Consider the following 26,405-nt stretch of genomic DNA (forward strand, 5'->3'; position numbering starts at 1 on the left):
ATGTTTGGAATATAAGAAAATTTTCACTGCCTGTTTCTATTCTGACCATTTATTCCGTTTCATGGTCATTACAAAAAATATTTTTTTACATGGGGGGGGGGTGTCAAAAAATGATGGGCCCCGGGTGCCACATACCCTAGGTACGCCACTGCCGTCCTGTGTTCATAGTGCCCCTAGTGCCTCCTTCCCGTGTCCTTAGTGCCTCCTTCCCGTGTCCATAGTGCCCCCAGTGCCTCCTTCCTGTGTCCTTAGTGCCTCCTTCTCGTGTCCTTAGCTCCCCCAGTGTCTCCGTCCTTTGTCCATAGTGCCCCCAGTGCCTCCTCCCCGTGTTCATAGTGCCCCCAGTGCCTCCTTCCTGTGTTCTTAGTGCCTCCTTCCCGTGTTCATAGTGCCCTCAGTGCCTCCATCCTGTGCTCATAGTGCCCCTAGTGCCTCCTTCCCGTGTCCTTAGTGCCTCCTCCCCGTGTTCATAGTGCCCCCAGTGCCTCCTTCCTGTGTCCTTAGTGCCTCCTTCTCGTGTCCTTAGCGCCCCCAGTGTCTTCGTCCTTTGTCCATAGTGCCCCCAGTGCCTCCTCCCTGTGTTCTTAGTGCCTCCTTCCTGTGTCCTTAGTGCCCCCAGTGTCTCCGTCCTTTGTCCATAGTGCCCCCAATGCCTCCTTCCTGTGTCCTTAGTGCCCCCAGTGCCTCTGTCCTGTGTCCATAGTCCTGTGTCCATATGTGACAAATATTGGTTGGGGACATTTACACGTGTCCCAAAAGCTGGTGTAAAGTCCATATCTACCACTTACGTTAGTGTTTAAGAAAGAAAAATAGGTGCCTCCTTTGCTTTTTCAATTTACAGCAGAGGTACTCAAACAAGCCCTAGGGGTCCAAAGGCCAGTTGACTTTTCAGGATATCCCTAATGAATATGCCTAAGAGATTTGCAGGCCTGTCACTTCCATTATTTGCAAACCTTTCTCATGCATATTCATTAGGGATTTCCTGACAACCTGACTGGTCTATGGACCACTTTGAATACCCTTGAAATAGAGCCTAAGTAGGCACCTTTTTACCCTTTTATCTCAGGCACCCAGTTATAATATTGCCCTTTGAATGCACCGCTGGTGGCAATGACCACATTATACATATAGTTCCATCCATATAGCTGCGCTGAATATACAGTATGTTCGTACAAACTTTTTAAAATGCTATGGATGGCATTTTAAAAAAAGGTTATTGCCGCCACCATTGTAAATTGATCCAATTGTTTATAAGTAAAACTGTATAGCCTTGTATTCCTGGTGATGCCCAGCACCTGAGAGAATGCATCCTCAACCCTATATGTCATATCTGTCTGTCCAGGTTAGATTGTAAGCTCTTCTGAGCAGGGACCATCTATAAATAATAATAATAGCTTTATTTATATCCCGTCATACCTTTTCAGTTCAAGATGGTGTATAACAAGAGGTGCTGTATGTCAAAATGTACCGTGCTGCGTACGCCTTTTATTGTGCGCTTCCATACCACTACTAATGACTGGGGAGTCAATTTAGAGCGGTCTGCATGATCTGTGTTTATGTAATGACCGATTTTGCAATGGAGAATTTTTAGCTGTGTGTATAAATTATAGTTCATTGAGATTTGAGAGTTTTATTGTTTTACCGTTAGAATGGTTCTTACTGAGATGAGGTTTGTTAGAATATTTCTGAAGAAGGAAAAAAAATTAACTTTTGTTCTTAATCTTTCCTTTTCTATTTTTAATGAAGTTCTTTTCTTGATGAATGCGATTTATGCATTGTAAACCGCTTGGATCCTTTTAGGCCGTTATACGGTATATAAAGTTTTTAATAAACAAAAGCTTCTGTAAAGGTGTTATAATGCAGAATTACAAAGAGCTTCTGTAGAGGTGTTACAATACTTGGGCTTTATACAGAGTTACAGGGGCTTCTGTAGCCGTGCTAGAATACAGAGTTATTAAGAACGGCATAATCATCCTAGTTATGTTACTGTCACATTCATCGTCCTTCTTATTTGCATATGTTCATACCAAATCAATCGTCCTACCTATCTTCACATCTAATATTAGGTTTACTATTGTAGCTCCTAAGGAGTTTGGCCTGTTCAACTAAATATAGTCTATATACATGTATCTGTATCATGTTTATGTTTATCTCTGATGTATTATTTTCCCCAGAGTCTAGTTTTCTGGGCTTCAGCCATTGGTTTATTTATATCCATTTTGTGTTCTTCCTATTGAGTTCCTGATTTTTTTTATTTTTTTTTTTTGGTGGGGGGGGGGGGGGGGACTAGCCAACTGTCTGCTCTGTGTTATTTTATTGGCTAAAGTAGTCTATGAAGAGGATGGTCTTTATCCCTTTCTTGAACTTTCCAGTATCTTTTTCTAGTTTTCGTTCCATCAGGAGGGCATTCCACCACCTTGGAGCCATCACCGAGAACATTCTCTTCCTGACGCTTTTGTATTTGATGTCTCTGAAGAGTCTGCTTATTTTACATAGGATTCATCCAAATCCAATATGAAATACCCAAGTGTTGCTTTTCAGGGAATGGGTTATGGACAAGTAGCCTCAGGTTGAGGAACCTCATAATGGTAAAGCATTCAGCCATTTTTACAGCAAAATGCACTTTATCATCTCCTGTCCACATGTGCTTCAGAAATTGTTTTAAGCTTCACTAAGGTGTGTCTATTGTGACAGGGATCTGGCTAGCCCTATTAGAAACAAGGAGAAAGTCCCTGTAAGCCCCATTAAAAACCCTGTTACCAGGTATAGGAAACATCCTGATCAATGTGACAATCCTGTGTACAACTTTAGGAAGGAGCCCGTCCCTTTAAGAGTGTCCAGAGCTCAGGATGATATTGAGAAGGCAGGGCCCTTTAAGAGTTTGTCTAACCCTGCTAGGAGGGGGCATGACTTGTTGCCAAGGCTCCCATTTACTGAGCTTTCCTAGTCAGATAGAGGAGAGACAGCTGGGGCAAGGAGCTGAACTGAAGCTGGGAAGGAAGCCAGTCCTTCCAGCTGAACCATGGCCAGCACAAGGAAGTTTCCCTGAGGATTGGGAGATGGAGGAACTGGAAGCCAGCCAGTCCAAACCAGTCACAGAAGCCCAGCCTGAGGACTATGACATGGAGTACCAGGAGGATTATGTTTTGCCTAACTGGGAAGAACATGCAATGGACTGTGAGTAGGCTGTTAAGCCAAGCAGTTTTCTTTTTCCTCATGGGAGTTTTGAGTTTGTGTTTTATTTTTTTTGGAGCAGTTTGTGCACTGCTCTGACTTGTGCTTAGGGGTTGAAGAAGGAAAACCTGAGCCTGTCTATTGGGAGGGCGGCAACACCTGTGGTGTACGGGCTCATCTCATCCCAGCCTGTTGGGGATTCAGCTTGACCCAACAGGGCCACAGCCAGAGCCAGCGAGAGTTTTCAAAGAACAAGTGTTTGGTGCATGTACTGTTCGGTTGGGCCTTGAGAAAGGCCAGAAGGAAAAGTTAAGGACTTTTTTGTTGATGGACTGGACCGACTCTGAAATGGACTGGAATGAATTGAATTCATGGAAGCCTGTCCCTTTTTGCTCGTGCCATTTCTGAAATTGTGTTTGGAGTTTTGTTTTCCATTAAAGTGTTTTGTTTTGATCAACCAGGAAATCTCAGTGTGTAATTCTTGGGAGGCACTGAGGGCTGTGTTCCACCACCTTTATTTAAACTTTGGGACCGGGATTCAGCAAAGCAACTAGGCCTAGCCAGGATCCTGTCCCACACTACGTCGAGTTTGACGCACGGTGCAAACTCCTTAGCTATGATTACTAGTTTTGGGTGGTGATAAGGTTGTTGCCTTAGAACAGGGGTAGGCAAATCCGGTCCTCGAGAGCCGGAGCCAGGTCAGATTTTCAGGATATCCACAATAAATATGCATGAGATAGATTTGCATCTCAAGGAGGGAGTGCATGCAAATCCATCTCATTCATTAAAATACTCTTTTAAAGGTTGTGGGTCTGAGCACTATTTAAAAGAGTATTTTAATGAATGATATAAAATTTATAATATTGTGACACATTTGTAGTTATATAGAAACATTGTAACATGATGGCAGATAATCTAGTCTGCCCATCCGCAGTAACCATTATCTCCTCCTCTCCCTATTGGCTAAGGCTCTTAACATTTGCATCTCCTCTTCCTATAGGCTAAGGCTCTTTACTCCTGCATTATGATGTCAAAGAACTCCCTCCAACACTTCAGAAAACATTTGAAAACTTGGCTTTTCTCCAAAATGTAACCACTCCCTCCCTCTCCTCTACACCTAACCTCTTCTCTCTCCCCTTATTGCCAAGCTCTTCTTCTTTCCCATTGTAACTCCTTTCTTTTGTAACTCCTGTAAACCGTGTCGAGCTCTACTTCTGTGGAGATGATGCGGTATACAAACTTAAGGTTTAGTTTAGTTTAGTTTAGTTTATGGTTACAGAAACATTGTAACATGATGGCAAATAAAGGCCAAATGGCCCATCTAGTCTGCCCATCCGCAGTAACCATTATCTCCTCCTCTCTCTGAGAGATCCCACGTGCCTATCCCAGGCCCTCTTGAATTCAGACACACCTGCCTGTGTTCTTCTACTACTATTAATTATTTCTCACACAATGTAAACTCACAGAACTCATTTTCAAGCCTCGTTGATCTCTAATGAACATTACTAAGCTTCGATTGCCGATTTTGAAACAAAGGTCAATAGGAGAATACAGGATGGACTTTCATTACGCTATGATTATTACTCTTCCTCTTTGGCGTAGTGAGGGTAGGAGGAGCCTAGGCACTCCTCCCCCACCCACTATATCACTCATGCCTTCCTCCCCCTGTATCTCTTCAAATCGTTGCCAGCGCAAGCAGTTTCTCCGGCCTGCTGCTTGCACCGGAACTGGCATTCCCTCCGACATCACTTCCTGGCCCTATGACTTAGCAGTGATGGGAGCCAGGCCAGCAAAAGCAGCAGGCCAGAGGAGTTGCTCGTGCCAGAGAGGTGCCATCACCCCCCCCCCACCACCACCAAAATGGCACCCAGGGCGGTCTCACCACTGCTCCTACTCTGGATTTAGCTCATGCCTTTCCTGTACAGTAGTGGCCCAAGGCAAGTTATATTCAGGTTCAATAAGTATTTGAAGACATCTGGACTCCACACAGGAAAACCTCCACACTTTATTTGCATGTTACGAAGCAGGTATTGTGTGTAATGACCGACATTTATTAAAAAAAAAGTCCCACTGAAACCATTTCCTCTTCAATGATAGTTCATGTTTAGCTCTCACATCTGTTTCCTATTGACAGGCCTCCCAAGAACGACTTTTCTTAGCTTTATTCTCTCACAAAGTATCAGTTAACTCCCACTTAAGTCTGTGCAATTGTTTCCAGGACTACTGAAGACATTTTCTCCACTCCACTGTGGGTGCATGCAGCCTAAATGTTCGGTGTTTCATTTGATACAAGCATAAGCACACTAGATGAAATTATTTTGGCCCTATCCATCAATCAATCATGTGCAAGAAGTAGCCACACAGGAACACAGTAAATGACAGCCAATAAAGCCCTGCATGGTCCGACAAGGTGTCTAGAGCTACACTCACTATTCTGTGGGTTATAGTCATTCACATTCAAACACTGGTTAGCAATTTGCCATCGTGCCAACCACATATAGGTCGTTACATATGATGGAGTCTTGGAATAATACTCACGTATGTTATAACCAAAATATTGCTCACAGTATTTAACTTGCTAAATATGGTGTCTTCCCTTCCCATTCAGTTGCATAGCACCCCACTCGGAGCCAGTGGAGTGGTAAGGGGGGGAGCAGTGCACCCCGGGCACCTTCTTGGCGAGGGCGCTTGCACTCTTCCTCTCTGCCCCTGCTCCTTCCTACTCCTCTCCCTGCCACGCACGCGCCTTCACTCCCTCCTCCCCCCCCCCCATTGTACCTCTATCTTTTCACTAGCAAGAGCAGCAACTCCAATCTGGGCCAATCGGAGCCTTAGGCCCCTCCCCGGTGAAGAGGTGGACCTGCTGGCCGGAAGGGGTAGGCATCCCTCTGGCCAGTCATCCTAAGCAAGGTAAGGGGGATGGGGATGGGGTGGATGTCAGAGGCAAGGGGGTGTTTTGTGGTGGCAGGAGGAAGTGGGAATCTCTGCCACTGCTGGGGGGGTGAAGGAGGAGTGCGTTGCTTGTTGGCGAGAGGGAGTGAGTATCTCTCCCGCTGCCGGGGGGGATGTTGGGTGGGGATGTGGGGAAGGGGTCGCTTGATGTCAGCAGCGGGAGGGAGCGGGCATCTCTACCACTGCTGGGGGGAGTATCGGGTGGGGGGTTGCTTGACTTCAGATGCTTGATTAGTTTTTTTGTTTGTTTTTATGCATTTATTCTGCATATTTGCCCATCGCTATCACCAGCGATGGTCGCATGCAAATTTAGCAAACCTTCGCTACTCTCCACCAACCTTATTTGCATGAGCATTTTTTGGAGAATGACTCACTTTTTAAAACATGCAACAATAATGGCTGCAACAGCAACCCATTGGTTTTTAATGTGAATGAGAATCTTGCCCTGAGTTTTTAACTGTTTCTTAAATTGAAACAGATTTTCAGTCGTAATTGGTCCACCAGAACATTCCACATTTTTTAACACCAGTAATACAGAAAGTCATTGCTCTAGAATCTGTATAATTTCCCTGCGATGTTTTGACGGTAAATGGACCACAGAAACCTTGTACTGTAACTATGGCAACTTGTAATCTGTTAACTGTATATTATGTATATTAGCTTGTAACCTGTTCTGATCTCTTTGGGGAGGACGGGAGAGAAAACAAAATAAATAAATACTGTTTCTGGCTATGGCAAAGACTTATTTTTTTTTGTCCTCTTCCACATACCCTGGGTCTGTACTATTACACCTAGCCAGTAGGTGGCCCCGGAGAGTAAAATTTATCTACTTCTCTTCCTGCCTCCTCTGGCTTTTCTCTCCCGTCTGAGCTGCACAGGTCTGGAAAGTCTCAAAACTATGGGACCTTGCACACAGTTCTGACTTCTTGGCATGCAAATCTCTCTCATGCATGTTCATTGTGGATATCCTGAAAACCTGGCCTGCCAGTAGATCTTGAGGACTGGACTTGGGCAGCCCTGCACTACACCATACTCTCCTCCCACGAAGAATCTATTAAACGTTTTACAACAAATACTGTAATATCAGAATGAAAAGAACTACAATAATGTGCAGAAAAGTGATAGTCAAATAAGAGAGTAGGGAAAAACTCATATCACCTCAAGTCATATGACTGGCTTTCTTTCCATTTCCATATACAGTTCAAACTCCTTTTACTGATTTACATTCATTTATTCATTCTGCAGCTCCTCATTATCCCTCCTTATGCCCCTTCCTGGGAATTTCTTTCATCAGGTCATACCCATCAACTCTACCGCCAGCTCCACATTCCATTCTTTCCATCTTGCAGCACCAATTCCTGGAACAGACTTCTTGAATCGTACATCATGCTCTGTCCCTAGCCCTATTCAAATCTGGGATAAAAGCCCTCCTTTTTTAGGCTGCTTTAAACTTTTACCCACTTATGGGTAAATCATTCCCATTATAGTCTCATATTGCTTTTTTTTGTCTGTCTTGAACAGATGTACAAGCTTATAAGCTCTGTATAGCTGGGACTGTTTTCTGTGTTTGAGTACAGTGCTCTGTATATCTAGTAATGCTGTAGAAATGATAAGCATTAGGAAGGGACTGATTGCCTCAGAGAAGTGGAAGGGTTAAGGTGATGATGCCAAGAGATCTGAGAAGCATGGAAAAAAGGTTGATTATACAAAGGGGGTGATGGGAGAAGGAAGGGAAGGTGAAGATACTATCTTAGAATGAATAGCCATAAGGTGACTGGAAACTACTTTTCAAGTGCTTATAATATAAATCTTCCATCCATTCCAGTCATTGTTTTCTTGAATTAATTCTTAGGGTACCTCAATTCTTACAGCTTTACTTAATAAAAAGGTTATCAATTCTTCCAATTAGTCAAAGAAAATTTGTTTTTGTTGTGTGTCTCGGCAATCTGAGTTGAATAAATTATAACATACAAGGAGCAGGTTTCATGTATTTCCATAAAGCACTACATATATCTTGCACCAGTATTCAAACAATCACAATCATAAGAATAACACCAGTAAATGATGTCCAAGGATGAGGGGAAAGTGATGTCAAGGGGAGAGGCCAAAGGAAAGATAATTGTGTCATGGGTGTGCCATGATGAAGTGAACCCCAAAAGATGAAAAGGGTTGGAAATTACTATTTTACAAGGAATTCTTTCATTTACAAAAAAACAAAAACACAGCTGTGCACGCACACACACACAACAGATGTACAGACTCCTCTTGTCTGTATTCCTTGGAGAAAATCTCAATTTCTCTCTCTTTCACATAGTATTGTTTGAATTCATTCATTCAGCATTGCTTTGCTTTTCACCAAAGGCTTCATTCATCCAATTTTTTGGCAGCTGGAGGGTGAATTGCAACAACAATGAAATACCTCTCCCCCCCATCTAGGAGATGGTCACATAATATAATTTAAACAAGTATAGAAATATATTCATCACAACACAAAAAAAATGGCATCACCATTTACCATAGCATTTTGTACTCCACCTAAAGACACCTATTCACCCAAATCTATTCTGTAAACCCAAGCCATGGTACCATTTCTTCGCATGGGAAACATTACTAGAAAAGCTAAGGGAAGCCAGGTTCAAATCCCACGGTGAAGGAGAATTACTCTGCATTATCTCAGGTACAAAGTTAGACTGCCAGCCCTCTAGGGACAGGAAAATACCTGCTGTAACTGAATACAACCTGTCTTGAGCTACTACTCATAAAAACATAAGCTAAATCCCTTCCCTTCATATAAAAGAAACAATGGCAATGTCTCTAAAATACACACAATGGGACAAATTATCAGTACAGAAAACGAAACATGAACCAAGGAATGCTATTATTCAATTTCATTTGAATCTGTACTAGATGTACCGTATGATTACAATAATTCAAGATCTCTTGATAGGAATAATTCCTTAAAGTAAAGGAGAACTTCACAATGGCTGTTCTACTATATAAACAAGTTTTTCACATAGTACTGTAAATATTAATTTATTTTTGAAGAGCAATAGAATGCCTAATAGCATGTAGTGACTATGAGATCAACTCTTTCATTACAAGAGAGAGAAATGTCTTCCTACAGGGAACAAGTATAACATAACTAAGTGATCAACGTCAAATGAATGTCAGGTATTGTGTATGTTTTATCTCCCAATCAAGGGCCAAAAGTCTGGAACAAAACGAGAGTATGCATCTCCATATGTGATGAATATGGTACTACAGTCTCTCCAACACAATAGACTGGAGAAGTGTAGTTTATAGAACCAAAGATCAGTTGATGCTGAATAAAACTACTATGATCAACTATAAGAAAAATAGCATGGATTAAGTATAAGAAAGCTTGTGAGTTTCAAGTTTTATTACAATTTGTTATGCACGCAATGTCAAATATTTCTTTTTTTTTCCAATTCTTTATTCATTTTCATATCTCATAACAAGTATATAATAATCATTCAATATTCATACAATTCACTTGTAATATTTCATACAATTTCATATAATATTAAATCTTATATTATCCCCCCTCCCCCCTTCCCTTCCACACATATCAACATTTTATTTGAATCTCACACATTATACCCTCCTAATCCCATATCATATTATTCTTCTATATAAAAAAAAAAATGTCTAATCATTCGAATATTCAATCAATGGCCCCCAAATTATTTTAAACTTGTTATAATTTCCTTTTTGCATAGCAAGAATTCGTTCCATTTTATAAATATAACATATAGAATTCCACCAAAAAGTATAGTTAAGTCTTGTATAATCTTTCCAATTTCTAGTTATATTTTGAATGGCAACCCCTGTCATAATCATTAGTAATTTATTATTATTTGCTGAAATTTGACTTTTTGCTCTCATCATTGTTCCAAACAAAATTGTATCATATGACATAGCAACTGGATTTTCTAGAAAATAATTAATTTGAGACCAAATTGACTTCCAGAAGGCGTTAATACAAGGACAATAAAACATTAGATGATCCAAAGTCCCTGCTTCTAGATTACAGTGCCAACATTTATTAGATCTAGAGCTATCAAACTTTTGTAAACGTACTGGGGTCAAAAGAGCTCTATGCAACAAAAAGAACAAGTCTGTCTCATAGATGCCGACACTGTACATCTAATTCTCCAAGACCAAATTCGTGGCCATTGAGAAGCAGAAATTTGATGCTTAATCTCAATGCTCCAAATGTCTCTTAGACCCGTTTTTTGTTTTTTATTTGTAAAACCATATATCAATTTATACCACTTAGCGGCTTGGTGACCCAAGAAATCCGCCTGGAAACACAGGATTTCCAAACTATATTGAGTATCAAGATCTTTCCATTCAGGGAACCCCTCCTGAATAGCCTGCTTCAGCTGCAACCATTTAAAACTTTGTGACTTAGTAAAACCATATTTATGTTGCATCTGTGAAAAACTAAGCAGCTTACCATTTGAAATAACATCATTTAAAGTTCTTATTCCTGCAATGATCCATTGTTTCCAGAGAATTTTATGAGCGCCTATTTTAATCTTGGAGTTTAGCCAAATGGATTGATTTAATGATTTAAAAATTGGAATAGGTGATAATTTAGTAACATATCTCAAAGTCTTCCAAGTATCAATCAAAATTCTATTCCCTTTGTATCTATTAGGCATTGGTATACTCAAAAGATGAACCAAATGTATAGGAAACATGAGTCGCCATTCCAAATACAACCAGTCTGGGACATTCTCCATGAGCTCTGGAAGGACCCAATACATACCCTGTCTTAAAATATAGGCTTGATGGTACTATGTCAAATATTTCAAAGCGTATTACAAGTTAAAAACGGGACAAACCATAAAACAGTTTGTTACAAAATAAAATATATACACACCAATTTCGTAACAATACAGAAGAGGGGGATGAACTACAATCATTAAAGAAAATGGAGAAACATTTATGGGTAACACATTGGGGGGAGGGGTGCAAAAAAATGAAGATAAGTAAAGAAGTGAAAATAAGGGGGGAAAAAGGGAAAAAAGAAGGAAAAAAAATTAAAGACCTATGAATTAATATATCAGTACAATGAGGACCACAATTTTCTCCGTTAGTACCTCCCCCCACACACACTCTTTGGAACAGTATTCCAAATTACTTACGCAAAATAACAACTCTTGCCAATTTTAAGGTGAAGTTAAAGACATTTCTATTCCTTGATGCTTTTGAAACTTAAACCATCCTTCTAAGGACAACTTAGATTCAGGAAAGGTTTCTACCTTCAATTCCCCCTACCTTTGTTCTTCCCCTTGAATGTTCTCTTTCTTTCTATTAATTGTAGTTCCAACCCTTCTTCCCTTTTGTTCCGGTTCGTCAATGTCTTTATAAATTGTCATTTCCCTTGGTTTGTCTTTGTGAATATTGTATTTTAATCAGTGCATTATTTTGGCATTTTTTTTTGTTCACCATCTAGAAGGCTTGATTAGGCAGTATAAAAAATTTTAAATAAACTTAAAAACTTGAGCACAGCCATGTCGAGAGAAAAACTGCTTGAAATTGAGAGAAAGTGATTGTTTTGAATTGAGTCTGTTCTCCCAGAAAGCAACTTTCCCCCCCCCCCAGAGAGCAACTTTTTATTTGGACTGGTTTTATGCTTAATAGAGAATGACACAGTGACAAAATTCATCACTGTTCCCGTCCCTGCGGATAACCATCTTCATGTCATTCTTTAAGGAGAGCGGGAAGAATCTGAGTATGAATGGCCACAACCACTGACCCTCAAGCTTTGCTCTGAAGAATGCTGGCTGGTGTAGAAGGATTGAGGATGAAAGAGACACTACAGAATGACAGTCTCTGGTATCCAGAACAGATATTGTGATGTCATAATGCCTCATTCCACCAGTGCCTAAGAACCAATCGCATCAGTGATGTCACAATGGCTTCATTATCCTTGGCTCACATAAGAATCAGAGTATGAATGGCCACAACCACTGACCCTCAAGCTTTGCTTTGAAGAATGCTGGTATAGAAGGACTGAGGCTGAAACAGACACTAGAAAATGAACATGGGTTTATTTCCTGCGGTTATCCGCGGGGACAGGAACCGTTGATGAATTTTGTCACCGTATCATTCTCTAATGCTTAATTAAAGATGCTTTGGACTTCATAGTGTTCCACTTTCTTCACTTGAGAAAACAGAATATACAGGAGTACTAAAATAGCTCTATATGCTGTAAACTCTGTATTTCTCACTAAAGCATGTACTCTTGTAACCCGTTCTGGGCTCCTTTGGGAGGATGAGCTAAATAAATATAGGAACTACATGATAGCAGAATCTTCACCTTGGTCACACATAAAACAGAGACAAACCATCTCCTAATACTAGGGTAACCAGATTTTCCCCGAAAGAAAATCCAGACCCATGGCCCCAGGCCACGCCTCAGTTCAGCCCCTGTCCCACCATGTCCCGCCCCACCCCCCTTAACCTGTTTGTGCATCGGGATGGCATCCGCGCATGCGTGGATGCGACGCAATTACATTATGCATGACATCATCGCGTTGCATTCGCGGATGCTGTCCCAACGTCAGAAGCTTTTCAAAACCCAGATGTCTGGTAACCCTACCTAATACAGAACAGAGCAAACAAACAAAAACTGAACTGAAAATGGCCACTTAATATGGTGCTACTTGACCCCTAGTAGTAATCCTGTATTCTACTACAAGGGGTCAGGCTGCCAAATAAGGGCAACAAAGAGGGAAATTGGAACACAGGTCACATAGACCAGCATCTTCACTGATATTGCTGCTGCCAAATAAAGGGCAACCTGATCCTTAATGGCATCACAGCAGCTCGGTTTGCATGAAGTGGGCTTCACAAATGCACTTTGCACGAAAGATAGCACACGAGCACCTAGGCATTCCTAGGCGTTGTTCATGCAAAAATGCATTTCTGTGAAGCCTCTTTGCACTTTAGTAAATGAGAACCCCATTCCAGGCTTCTCCTACAAACAGTCACAGTGCAGCTCATTATGTCTCCTCTCTTAGTTCCCTTTCCACTCCTCCTCATTAACTGCACTCATCGAGTAAGTTCCTGTGTTGTTTGTCCTTTCTGTCACCAACTCCTGATTGCACACTTTGGTCCAGATTCTATAAAAAAAAATACCTAGAGTTGTTTTTTTTTGTTTTTTTTTTTAAATAATATCCTATAATTCTATGTGGATTACAAATTATTCAGGTACTTAAGCATTTTTCCCTAACTGTCCCAGTGGGCTCTCACTCTATTAATGTACCTGGGGCAATAGGCACAGGGTCACAAGGAGCAGAATGGGATTTGAACCCACAACCCTCAGGGTGCCGAATCTCTAACCACTGCACCGCACACTCCCACAATAAGGCACATCTCGCTGATCAAGGTGCCTAACTTATTTAAAAAAACTTAATTGGCTCTGATAATGAGCAATTAGCACCTTGTAATTGGCTTAAATTGCTGTTAATTGGATGGTAGGCGCCTACCAGAAAGTGGCTTGGGGCTTGATTCACAAACCTGCCCGATCCGGGCCTGATACAGGCAGGTCCGATGAATTCCCGAAACTATAATATGCAGATGGGGCGATCAGAGGAATGCCTCCATCTGCCTGCCCGGATTGCTCTATAGCGATCCCAGCACTTGCGCAGACCATCTGTAGATGGACCTCCGGGCCAGACAGAAATTTAATTTTTTTTTAACTTTTGGAACTCTTTTTAACCTGCAGGTTAAAACCACGGGCTTGCTCTGCGGGGAAGGGTGGGAGAGTCAGGGCCGGCAGGCATTCGGGGCAGCGGGAGAGTCGGGGGATATGGATTTTGAGAGGCTAATGACTACCACACGCCGTCGTACAGTCACAGAAGTGCTTCAAGGAGATCTTTTGAATTCATCTAAAGTTACAGGTTAAAAAAGGGATCAATTAAAATTCAGATACAACTTTTCTGCATGGCATTAGCTTCGAAGATGCTACAGTACCGAGATAAAATTGGAAGACAAACCGTACCTGACAGGATTTAAACTCTATCAAGGATTTTAGGGTTTTGTTTTTTTGTGTTTTTTTGAGTTACCAGTGTCTGGGGCAGCAGGAGATTGGGGCTGACAGGGCAGAGAGCAGGGCTTCAACAGAGCAGGAGAGTAGCAGGAGAGTCGGAAAGACGTTTTCCACTGGTCCCCAGCAGTCGCTTCTTGCGTTGATCAGCCAGCACACAATTTTGTTTGCTGAATTGCGTCCCTGTCTCATTTGCACGCACGGATTGGAAGCAGATCGCAGGCGAGGTAAGTGAATCAGGCCGGAGGGAAATTTGGTCGTAAAGGGGTCACAAACCGATCGGTGCACGATTGGGTTTGCTTTGTGTATCCAGCCCTTGGTTAGGGCAGATCGTGGGCCTGTTTGGTATGCAGGGGCACATATTTAGGCCAAGAAAACCCTGGCATAAATAGGGGTATGTCCACTATAAATGTCACTAGGTGTGACTCTATAGACAGCACCTAACTTATGACTGACACGCGCTTTGCGCCGTGCACCTTGGTGCCTATGTTTTATGTGCCATCTATAGAATCTGGACTTTTATGCCTTAGTGCATTGTGGGCTTGCAGCGAATGTGTTATTCTCCCTCTCTTATTATGCGTGTAACAAAATCAACCTCATGGGTCACTCTTTTCTTCAGTCGGTATGCGAACATTGTCGCGGCAGGATCCTGTCCAAACGCTCACCCCTGCCATGTTCTCTTCACTGCCACTGTATTACTACCGACGCGGCCAGCGTTTCGCGGTAACCACTTTATTCCGGTGGCTTCAGGATAAGGATTCAGCAAGCTCTATGTCACTTGTCTGAGACCTGACCAAGTCAAGCAAGCATGATCGAATACTTCAGAGAGGTGAAATACATGAGGGAACACATGTGAAGGCTCATTATACATAGCATATGGAGATTGGAATGGAGGCATCCATATTGGGACATGTACAGTTCCTGGTATTTTACAAAAGACTCTGCCAAACAGAGCTTTTTGTAAATTACTATAAAGATATGCAGGAGTGCCAGCACATCCAGCGGGAGCAGCAATTTTAAAAAGCTGTGTGTGGAAAAAAAATTCTGCTCTTCCCAGCTGTGCACGGGAGCAGCTTTTTTTTTAAATTTATTATATCTTTATTCATTTTGAAACTTTCAACAAGTGTGATACAATCAATTTCATTTAACATCACTTATAATTCTTACAAAATTCCTTCAAAAAACAAATATCCTCCCTCCCCTACCTTAATTTCCTCATTCAAAAATCTTAAAAATCCCACCATAGAAATTAGCACTGCAGAATATTATTCTTTACATCTAACTCAAAGAATTTCAACAGTAAAATTTAAAAAATATATAATAGCAACATGCTGAGATGTTACTTACCAACGTAAGACCACTTAGAAGCTGAAACAAAACAAAAACAAAGAGTCAACTAGATGCCTTGAACAAATCAAAATGATGCATTTGTTTATTAGGAATGAGTTTAAAAAGTAAAATTTAGTTTTTCTATGCGAGACAATTCTCCTTCATCCTTGATCATCATAACACACTTTGCACTTAGCTGACCTAAGGAAAGTGAAGCTCCTGTGTGTTAGTCCTAATGCTGACCACAAACTTCCTATTGCCAACTCATACCTCAACTCATTCCACACTGCACAATATTGCTCAATCTAGATCCCCCTCTCCCCCATGATAAGGGGTATGGGACTCGATATACTACCTTTTCTGTATGGTTTACACATCCAAGTACCTGTCTAAAATATGTAAACCACTTTATTTTATGTCTGGAGCAATGAAGTGTTAAGTGACTTGCATAAAATCACAAACAGCTGCAGTGGGAATTGAACTCACAACCTCAGGGTGCTGAGGCAGCTGCTCTAACCACTAGGCCACACCTCCACTCCCCAAGATCTGTACCTCCTCTAGACCAGGGATCTCAAAGTCCCTCCTTGAGGGCCTAATTGGGTTTTCAGGATTTTCCTAATGAATATGCATTGAAAGCAGTGCATGCACATAGATCTCACTGGATTGCAGCCCTCAAGGAGGGACTTTGAGACCCCTGCTCTAGACCCTTCCCTACAAATCAAGGCCTCCCCAAGCTCCTTTCCCCAAATCAATTCCCCCTTTCAAACCCCTCTCCCTATACAAAGTCCCACCCTAATCACATCAAATTGACGGAGCAGTTTGCATTTATGTGCTTCCTTTAAAAGTGTGACTGCATGTGCATACATTAGCCCACAATATCTAGGAACCATGTGGGGGTGGAGGGAGGTACAAGCCAGAGAACACAGCACCACGTAATCAGCAACTGGCATGCACCTGGGCCTATCGCCTTCCATTTCGCTGAGATGCCCTATTCTGTTTGAAAAGGAAGTACATCCCTAGTACCTGTGTACTTTCCATCTTCAGGGGTTGGGGGTGGGGAGGAGTAGATTGTGGGATTGGGGGTTTCCATATATATAAAACACCAACTCGATGAGCAATTTGGTGTTCTTGTCGGTGGGCAAACTATATACGCCTTTGGGTAGCTAGTAATGATTGTTACTGTGGTTGTTTCTTCGTATGCTCATGTTCCTGTCTTCCTGGATTGTTCCGAGGTGCTTTTAAATAAAATAAGAATGACTTAAAGTGTGCATTAGCCACATAACAGCTGGATCTTCAAACAGACTTATGTGGAATATTGGACTGGGTGTTGCAGGGCCGTTTAGTGCATTATGGAGGTGGGGGGGGGGGGCCTCAGATGGATACCATGGGAGGTGGGAGATTTTGGTGGAAGGGCTGAGCGAAGGGGTGCAAATGGAAAGTCACTATAAGTAGGAACGGTTTCAATGAAAAGGGCATGAACAGTTTATACTTGATAAATAATTATAAAATGATAAATAAATAATAAAAAAAGAAGAGGGCATGAACAGAAACAAAAGAAACCAACTCGTGTTAAATTGGAAATGAAAATTGCATAACCTCAAACATGTTGTTTTCATCCATGCCCCTAAATTTACCCATTAATGACCATTCTATTGAGGTCAAAAGCATTATCTATCTTCCAATTTGCAGATGTATCATTGTTTTAGTTATGAAGCTGCAGCACTATTTTCACTGTGCTGTTTTGTCTACAACATTGCTAGTTTTGCTATTCTTTGTGTTTATAGCTGTTTCTAATTGTAAGTGAACCTATATATTTTTCTTTATTTTTTTGTAGTACCAGTAAAGCTGGGAAATATATATAAACGTACGTATATAAATTAAAATCCATCTGATTTTACCAGATCTCCTAAGAACTAAGAAACTCAATCAATCGGATTTACACCATTTGCATATGTTCAACTTTTGTATCCTCTAGATCCAAATTCCATAGAAGAAATCTCGTAAGTCAATGAGAAATTATCAAAAATTTACAAACTAGCTCTTAATACATCCAAAACAGAAGTTATGTTATTCCCATGGAGGGAAGGGCAAAAATTAGGATCGCACATAAACATCAATAAAATAATAATAAAGGAAGTTTCAAAAGGTTAAAATACTAGGGGTTATTCTGGACCAGAAATTGAATTATCACAAGCAAATAAGTTCATTGATTAGAAGCTGCTTTTATGGGTGATTAGATCGTTATCCCCATTCCTCGACGAATCATCTTTGAATATTCTAATACACTCTATAGTCATGTCAAAAATAGACTACTGTAATGCCTTGTACGAGGGAATAACATTAAAAGAAATATTCAGATTACAAATACAAAACACTGCAATAAAAATAATTACCAAAAGAAAAAATTTGATCATGTCATTCCCCTCTTACAAGAAGCACATTGGTTACCTATAAACTATAGAATCATACATAAAATAGTGCTACTGACATAAAACATTAATGAACAAAGCTCCTGCATTCTTAGAAAGACTTCTAATCCCTTATGTTCCTTTAAGATCCGAGGAGAAATCTCTCCTCTCAGTCCCTTCATTAAGATTCATTTATATGCGGAGGGACACGATCTTCTCTGTTACGGCATCTCAAACTTAGAACTCGCTTCCAATTTATATTAAGGAAGAAAAATCACTTAATAAATTCAAAGGGCTCTTTAAAAACTGGTTCTTTAAGGATGCTTTCAACTGAGCTACTTGCTATAAAACTCAAATATTCTACAGTGGACTAAAATCTTCTAAATGAAAATTGAGTGGGTAACAACAATTCCCTATCCCAGGGGTAGGCAATTCCAGTCCTCAAGAGCCAGAGCCAGGTCAGGTTTTCAGGATATCCACAATAAACATGCATGAGATAGATTTGCATCTCAAGGAGGCAGTGCATGCAAATCCATCTCATACATATTCATTGTGGATATCCTGAAAACCTGACCTGGCTCCAGCTCTCGTGGACCAGAATTGCCTACCCCTGCCCTATCCTATTGTCTTAACCTCAATGTTTGTTTTATTTTTTAGGAATTGTAGTTAAACCTGTCTTCCTCTTTTGTCATGTAGTGTCATAGTTTTAATATGTGTGTGTGTGTTTTTATTTAACCCTATTTTTATTATTTGTAAATCGCATTGGAATATGATATTGCAATCAAATCAAATTTTTAAATAAACTTGAAACAAACGAGTAAAGGCTATGAAATTCAAACCAGTGTTTATACCAGGGGTAGGGAACTCCGGTCCTCGAGAGCCGTATTCCAGTCGGGTTTTCAGGATTTCCCCAATGAATATGCATTGAAAGCAGTGCATGCAAATAGCTCTCATGCATATTCATTGGGGAAATCCTGAAAACCCGACTGGAATACGGCTCTCGAGGACCGGAGTTCCTTACCCCTTTTTTATACAATGCAGTCTCCAATAACATGCCCACCAAATTAACGCCAGACAATAAACACGGTTAATAAGGAGCAGGGGAGACAAGCCACCCCCACATCCCTCTCCGGTTCCCTGCTCCATCCAGTCCTGCCATTCTCTCCATTTATTGCATGTCAGAAGCTCTGGAGCAGTGGTTCCCAACCCTGTCCTGGAGGAACACCAGGCCAATTGGGTTTTCAGGCTAGCCCTAATGAATATGCATGAAGCAAATTTGCATGCCTATCACTTCCATCATATGCAAATCTCTCTCATGCATATTCATTAGGGCTAGCCTGAAAACCCGATTGGCCTGCTGTTCCTCCAGGACAGGGTTGGGAATCACTGCTCTGGAGCATCCTCCTGGGCTAATTTGCATGCTGGATAGGAAAGAACTCGGCTTTCCTCAGGACCATTAGGAGGCCCGTGACCCGAAGTGAGTGACTCCTGTCCCACAGCAGGGGACAAGCCATGCATAGATAGACATCGGCCGCCTCCCCCTGCAGACCCCCGGGTGAGATTTAGGTTGGCATTACACGTCCTCTGTAAATGAAATGCCCTCCGGAAAGGGCAGGCAAGTACGGGAGAGCGAAGTCAAAACGGATATTTGGGGGGAGTTTGCCCCCCACCCCCGGCCAGGAGGCGACCATACCACCAGAGCGAGAGGCGCCGCCTACCGCGATCTTTTTTCCCCTCTTACACGAGCCGGATTGGGTATCGCGATTCAGCAGGCATCACGACCGAGAGCAGCCCCCCCCCTCAACCCGACCCTTGGATCGCGATCTTCCACACCAGCAAACCACGATACGCACGATACAAAAAGCGACTGCGAGCTGATTAGCACATTGACTATCAGTTTCATATCACAGAAAGCTGAACTTCAATACAACACCTGAAAATTATCTCTGAACTCTGGTGGCTGCGATTGAAATCGCATTTAAGCTACGGACGACCGATAGATACCTCTTATCAATCGAGATCTAGAAGTTCAAGTTCAGAAAGTTCAGAGCATTGCTTCTATTGCCTTCAACCAGGTCAGCAGAGTTGCTCAACTATAGCATCCAGCCCCCCCCCCCCCAAAAAAAAAAAAAAAAAACCACAAATCCTGTGCACTTCCGAGTAATAAACAATTTATACAATGAGTCAACTTTGGGTTGTCCGGGGTCTTTACCGTTCAGAGGAGCTTGCACTGACGCCTGTGCCAGGAGGGACAGGAGCAGCCCTGCAGCTTTGAAGCGCTTCATTGGCGAGCGGGGAGCGCTCAGGCTTCCGTAGGAGCTGGAGGTTTGCAGGTGAGTTCACAGCCGCGGGCTACGAGAAGCAAACAACGCCCCTTCCCGTGCCCGCTGAATTGAATTTATAGCGCTCCGGCTGGGGGAAAAAAAAACCCCCACCAACCCTCAGAGCCAATCGAATGATGTCACCATGGGCGGCAGCCCCGCCCCTTCATCTGTAGTACCAACGCTAAAGACGGTGGCAGGGGTGGGTGGAGGACAGAAGGGACTTCGATGGCTGAATGATGCAGGACAGGCAACAACTGAGGAACATAAGGTTTTGCAGGTCTATTGGTTAAACAAACGGTGAAGGGAGCAGGCAATGGATAATGCTAGCTCTTCCTCACAAGAGTCCTTGCCCACAGCCATCACAGCAGCCAGCTTGCTTATTTATTTATTTATTAACCCCCTTTAAAGAGGAGAAATTTGCAAGTTTTAAAATCAGGTATTCTAAGTTTTTCCTTCTCTGTCCAGGTGGGCTCACAATCTAACTAGTCATTAGGCGGCACCATACTCTCAACAACCCTAAAAAGTCTATATAAGTTCAGTCACTAGAAAGATTTACAACAACATATGAGACCGCAAAGGTGCAGGAGAGGAGCCCAAGAGGCTATGTGAAAAGAATCCTCTCATTTCTGTGTTTCAATGCATCACTGGTGTAACTGCTGGAATCGCCTCTTCCGTAACAATGAACTGGGTTTAGTACAGGATCTGCTAGGTACAAGGTTGCATGCGTATACCAGGCTGAAGGCTAGGCTATAATTATAGCTCATTAAAGGGGCGGGGGGGAGAGACATTTCTACATATTCAAGTGAACTAATAAGGAAACTGTTCAAAGAAAAGAACTAGTCCTTGATGTCATTTACAAAAAGTCTGGGATTTTTTTTTTCCCCTAGTAGAATATTAGCAGTGTGCATTGAACCATACCAGCTTAAGTAAAAGTGTGATAAGCAACAGCACAAGTGCCAGTCAGCAAAATTTGCAGCAACATTAAATACGAGGGGCCGCTGAAAAGTTCTCAGCCCAACCAACAAAGCTGGGGCAGTCTCTATCAAGGGCTATACACTTAGTCCAGCAGTTTTCCCACCTTTTTTTTTTTTTTTTGTTCCATGTTTTCTGACGGAACGAAAAAAGTGGAAAATCACATCCTGGCAACTTGACCAGGAAGTGACATCGGAAGGAAGCCAAGGCCAGAGCAAGCAGCAGGTGGTAGATTCTGCTCGCACCGGTGAACATTTCAAGGGGTGCACTTAAACTCTGGAAACTGGGCCTCTTCTCCCTTGAAAGAGGAGACTGAGAGGGGACATGATCAAAAACATTCAACATTGAAGGGAATTGACTTAGTAGAGAAAGAGAGATTGTTCACCCTCTTTGAGGTGGAGGGAACGAGAGGGCACTTTCTAAAGTTAAAAGGGGATAGATTCTGTACAAACGTAAGGAAGTTCTTCTTTACCCAGAGAGTGGTAGAAATCTGGAACGCTCTTCAGGAGGCTGTTATAGAGGAAAGCACCCTCCATGAATTCAAGAAAAGGTCAGATAAGTTCCTGCTGAACCAGAACGTATGCAGGTAAGGCTAGACTCAAATAGGGCACTGGTCTTTGATCTAAGGACCGCCGTGTGAGCGGACTGCTGGGCACGATGGACCACTGGTCTGATCCAGCAAATTTTATGTTCTTATGTTCTCAGCCTTTGCTTTTCAACAGAGGTCTATAAAATGCTGAATGGAATGGGAAGATGTGAACCGCTTGTTTACTCTTTCCAAAAATACTAGGATTAGGGTGTATGCGATGAAGCTACAAACCAGAGAAAATATTTCTTCACTCACCTCATTCTTCTGCAGTAGCATTTGTGAGGATTTAATGCCTGCTTCTTCTTTTTTTTTTTTGTGCGCGTATCAGACCTGCGACATTTTTGCAGCCGCCATGAAGAGCATGAGTAAACCAGAGGAAGCGTGTTGGAAGAACACACGTTTCTGTGCAAAGGTATGAGCAGAAACAAAACTATATCGTCGCACATCTTCCCATGTGCTGGAATGCTATTCTGCACCGAAATGTCAGCATTGCAGAAATTTTAAGCACAGTGGAAACAAGTGGAATTGTCCAATAAGAAAAGGTGCACAAAATAAAAGTGTCTTTCAACTCTTCTGGTTATTCTTTATTCTTCCAAAAATACTCGACCCGACATGTACATGTTTCGGCCCTACGGCCTGCGTCAGGAGTCTTGGAGATCTTTGGGTATATATAACCATGAGTATGGACCACTTTAGAATACCGTTTATGTCAGAACGCCGTCGTGTCGCTACTTGCTGTAAAGCAAAAACCCTGTGTTTTGCGCGCAGAAATTTTACGCACACCATAACATTCCAGCACGCAGACGTATGTGCAGAGTTGATTTTCTGCTCAGGCCTAGCTTAGTACACAACTGTGTGTGCAGAAAATGAGAACAGCAAACAGCTTTCTTCGCTTTTCTTGCTCCAGGTTGCTAGAAACAGTCGCCTGACGTGGCCATGTTTCACCTAGGGCTGCTTCAGGGACATTATAAAATTCCAATTGGTGCTAAAATCTCACTCGGACCAACTGGTAAGATCAGCGTCTCCAACCCAGGCTGCGGTAAAGTGAATCTTGCATCCAGTGTGCTGTCCTAGGTTAGCATGCAATTTGGAATTATTGGAATGAAAAAGATTTTTTGGTACTTCAACATGCCCTGTTTAAGATGATGCTAATGCTGTGTTTACAGGGATATTGAATGTGTTATTATTTTAGTTTGTAACAGCTTTTGATGTCACCTTCCCTGGGAATTAGACAGCAGAGTGCCCTAAGTAGCTGTTAACTATTTTGTTGAAATGGTTTGGTATGTGTGGTCTGTCCTGTCACTGGAGTTCCTTTTCCATTAATATTTTATTTTATGGCTTTGTACACCATTGTTATTATTTGTAAAGCCAAGCAGAATAGTAAGTTCAAAAAACTATTTCATGCAGCTCCTGTTTACCAAGGGCTACTGAAAAATTCTCAGCTCAGCCAAGAAGAGAATTGCATGAAACCATGAAGCTTACAGGTTATTCTACACTTTTCATTTCATATCATTGAACGAAAAGTGTCAAGAAAAGTGAGGCATAACTTGTAAGTTTCATGGCTCCACATCATTCTCTTCTTGGTTGGGCTGAGAACATTTCAGTGGCCCCTTGTATTGTGATGTCATAATGCATATTCCACTAATGCCTAAGAGCCAATCTCATCAGTGATGTCACAATGGCTTGATTTCCCTCCACTTTTGCCCATTTGCTGGATGCATTTGACTCATTGAAACAAAAAGTGTCAAGAAAAGTGTGGAATAACTTGTAAGTTTCATGGCTCCACATCATTCTCTTCTTGGTTAGGCTGAGAACTTTTTAGTGGCCCCTTGTATTGTGATGTCATAATGCCTCATTTCACCAATGCCTAAGAGCCAATCTCATCAGTGATGTCACAATGGCTTGATTTCCCTCCACTTTTGCCCATTTGCTGGATGCATTTGACTCATTGAAACAAAAAGTGTCAAGAAAAGTGTGGAATAACTTGTAAGTTTCATGGCTCCACATCATTCTCTTCTTGGTTAGGCTGAGAACTTTTTAGTGGCCCCTTGTATTGTGATGTCATAATGCCTCATTTCACCAATGCCTAAGAGCCAATCTCATCAGTGATGTCACAATGGCTTGATTTCCCTCCACTTTTGCCCATTTGCTGGATGCATTTGACTCATTCAAACAAAAAGTGTCAAGAAAAGTGTAGAATAACTTGTAAGTTTCATGGCTCCACATCATTCTCTTCTTGGTTAGGCTGAGAACTTTTTAGTGGCCCCTTGTATTGTGATGTCATAATGCCTCATTTCACCAATGCCTAAGAGCCAATCTCATCAGTGATGTCACAATAGCTTGATTTCCCTCCACTTGTGCCCATTTGCTGGATGCATTTGCCTCATTGAAACAAAAAGTGTGGAATAACTTGTAAGTTTCATAGTTGCACATCATTCTCGTCTTGCTTAGGCTGAGAACTTTTCAGCAGCCCCTCATACATACATATATAAGTTGTTTACTGCATCAGTAAGCAAAAAATTGGTTTTATGCTTGTGTTAGGAAGCCATGCCCTAAGCCTTCAGTGCACAGTTCTAATGCAAGCCAACTGCAGTAATCTTAGTAAAGAAAGATTATCCTGTACTTACAGTGAATTCTGATTTTACCATTAAGATCATGCTTAAGGTTACTTGCTGGAGGTCACCTAGAAAGTAGGTACTTTGGAATGTAAATTCTGATTAGTGAGTTTTCCTGCTTAACTGCACGATCTGTCCTAATATGGCAACAAACTTTTATGTAACTATTATGTTATTTCTGTATTTATGGTATAAACCATGCAGTTGAGAAATATCTTATCAAGTTTTCTGAATCTGATACAGTCCTTCTAGTACCCCTACTGGGGCTTCATTATATTTTGGATGTTGAAGCTTTCTTCCTTCTTTTTTTTTTATTCATTTCCAAAATTACAAACAAGTACATTAATTACTTGAGTACAGATTTGCAATAGAAATCAAAGAAAACTAATAATCCTAAACACTGCTTACAACGGCAGTGTAAGGTAATTAGAAAGAAAATATATATATTTTAGTCCACAAATAAAAGTAAAGATCCAAGTATTAGAATTAATGTAAAGAAATATACATAAGTATACAGAACATCAATTACAAGAGCAGCCCAGGAGACAGTGATGTACAAGAGCCTGTACTTTAAACTGCAGGAGTAGCAAACGGACCAATCACCACTCCACCCCCTTCCTTGGCCAAAAGAAATTCCAACAATTGCTTTGGTTCGAAAAATAAAAAATTTTTTTCCTTGAAGTGATACACAACATTTGGCCGGAAATTTCAATTAAAAAGATGCCCCCAAAGCCAAAGTTCTGGGTTTATACAGCAGAAATTATTTTCGCCTTCTTTCTTCTTACCAGTTCTCCTTTTGCAACGTACCAAGAATTCCAGGTTCGGGGCTAATATTTCTGTCTCTTGTCTTTGTTCTCCTCTACTAGGTCAAACCCTCTACACTGCATGTGGTCTCAATCCCTGCAATTTTTAACCTTACCTGCAGTCTAATAACGGCTGGTTCTTTCATTCTTTCCTTTGTACTCTCGGAGCTCCAGAAAATGGTATGGAGGTGTGCGCATATTAAAAGACCCCTCCACAGAGACCTGCTTTGTTCAGAGAAAGTTCCAGTAATTATAGACACAGCCTCCATTCACAGTACAATTCAATTAACTTAGAAGTAGCAAGATGTCCCCTGAACCATGAAACATCAGGGGTATCATTGCATGACCTTTTTGAGATTTGTTAAAAATAAGTTTTGCAAATATTCTGTTTCACATATAGCAGCATATGTATCTTTGTGCTGAGCATGCCTTTTAGGTTGGAATACTTGGTTGCCACTCTTGCTGAAATGATTAGCTCTTGGACTTTTATTGAGGTAATTCTATTCTTCATATTTCATTTGCGAACTCCACAATACCTATCTTTCTTCACAATTTCCTACTCCTCTTCACGTATCCTGAGAGCACCCGTATGATTCCGCCTGGCCCTTGGGAAGCTATACCTGAATCTATCAGACATAACACCTTTTACTTCATTGCTTACCAAGTTCCTTGCCTAAAAACAATATGTAGTGAACATACTTGAAATAGTTTAAATGAGCCCTTAAACTCTGGCTTTTTGAGCAGGCCTATGGAACTTCGACCTAGAGCCTGGACTGGTGGCATGGAATGTTGCTATTTTGGGGGTTGTGGCCAGGTACTAGTGACCTGGATTGGCCACCATGAGAATGGGCTACTGGGCTTGATGGACCATTGGTCTGACCCAGTAAGGCTGTTCTTATTTCTTTTTACATTGCTCTGCACTGATTGGATGTCTTGGAGAGATCTTTTTGATGTTGAATGACTGCTTACTTTCCTGTTTGAACTGTATTTCTTTTCTCTCCTTATTTTATTAGTTTTGCAAACTGCTTTTGTCCTACATAAATAAATATACGAGAGGCCGCTGAAAAGTGCTCAGCCCAACCAACAAAGTTGGGGCAGTCTCCATCGAGGGCTATACACTTAACCCCACTTTTTACAAAAGTGCAGAAGAGGTTTG

The 26,405-nt window shown here is 41.6% G+C and overlaps 1 protein-coding gene across 1 annotated transcript in view; it reads right to left on the bottom strand.

Moving 5' to 3' along the window:
• The window catches only part of CA12 (carbonic anhydrase 12), an 85,597-nt gene extending 65,290 nt beyond the window's left edge, over positions 1-20,307 (bottom strand). Inside the window, exons 1-2 of the mRNA XM_033921048.1 lie at positions 20,159-20,307; positions 15,557-15,577 (exon numbers count right to left, since the gene is read on the bottom strand). Of these exons, the coding sequence (XP_033776939.1) occupies positions 15,557-15,577; positions 20,159-20,231 (94 nt within the window). The 5' untranslated portion in view covers positions 20,232-20,307. The remainder of the gene's footprint in view (positions 1-15,556; positions 15,578-20,158) is intronic.
• Between the last annotated feature and the right edge of the window lie 6,098 nt (positions 20,308-26,405).

The sequence above is a fragment of the Geotrypetes seraphini genome, chromosome 14 (genome assembly GCF_902459505.1).
Source record: "Geotrypetes seraphini chromosome 14, aGeoSer1.1, whole genome shotgun sequence".
NCBI classification, from domain to species: domain Eukaryota; kingdom Metazoa; phylum Chordata; class Amphibia; order Gymnophiona; family Dermophiidae; genus Geotrypetes; species Geotrypetes seraphini.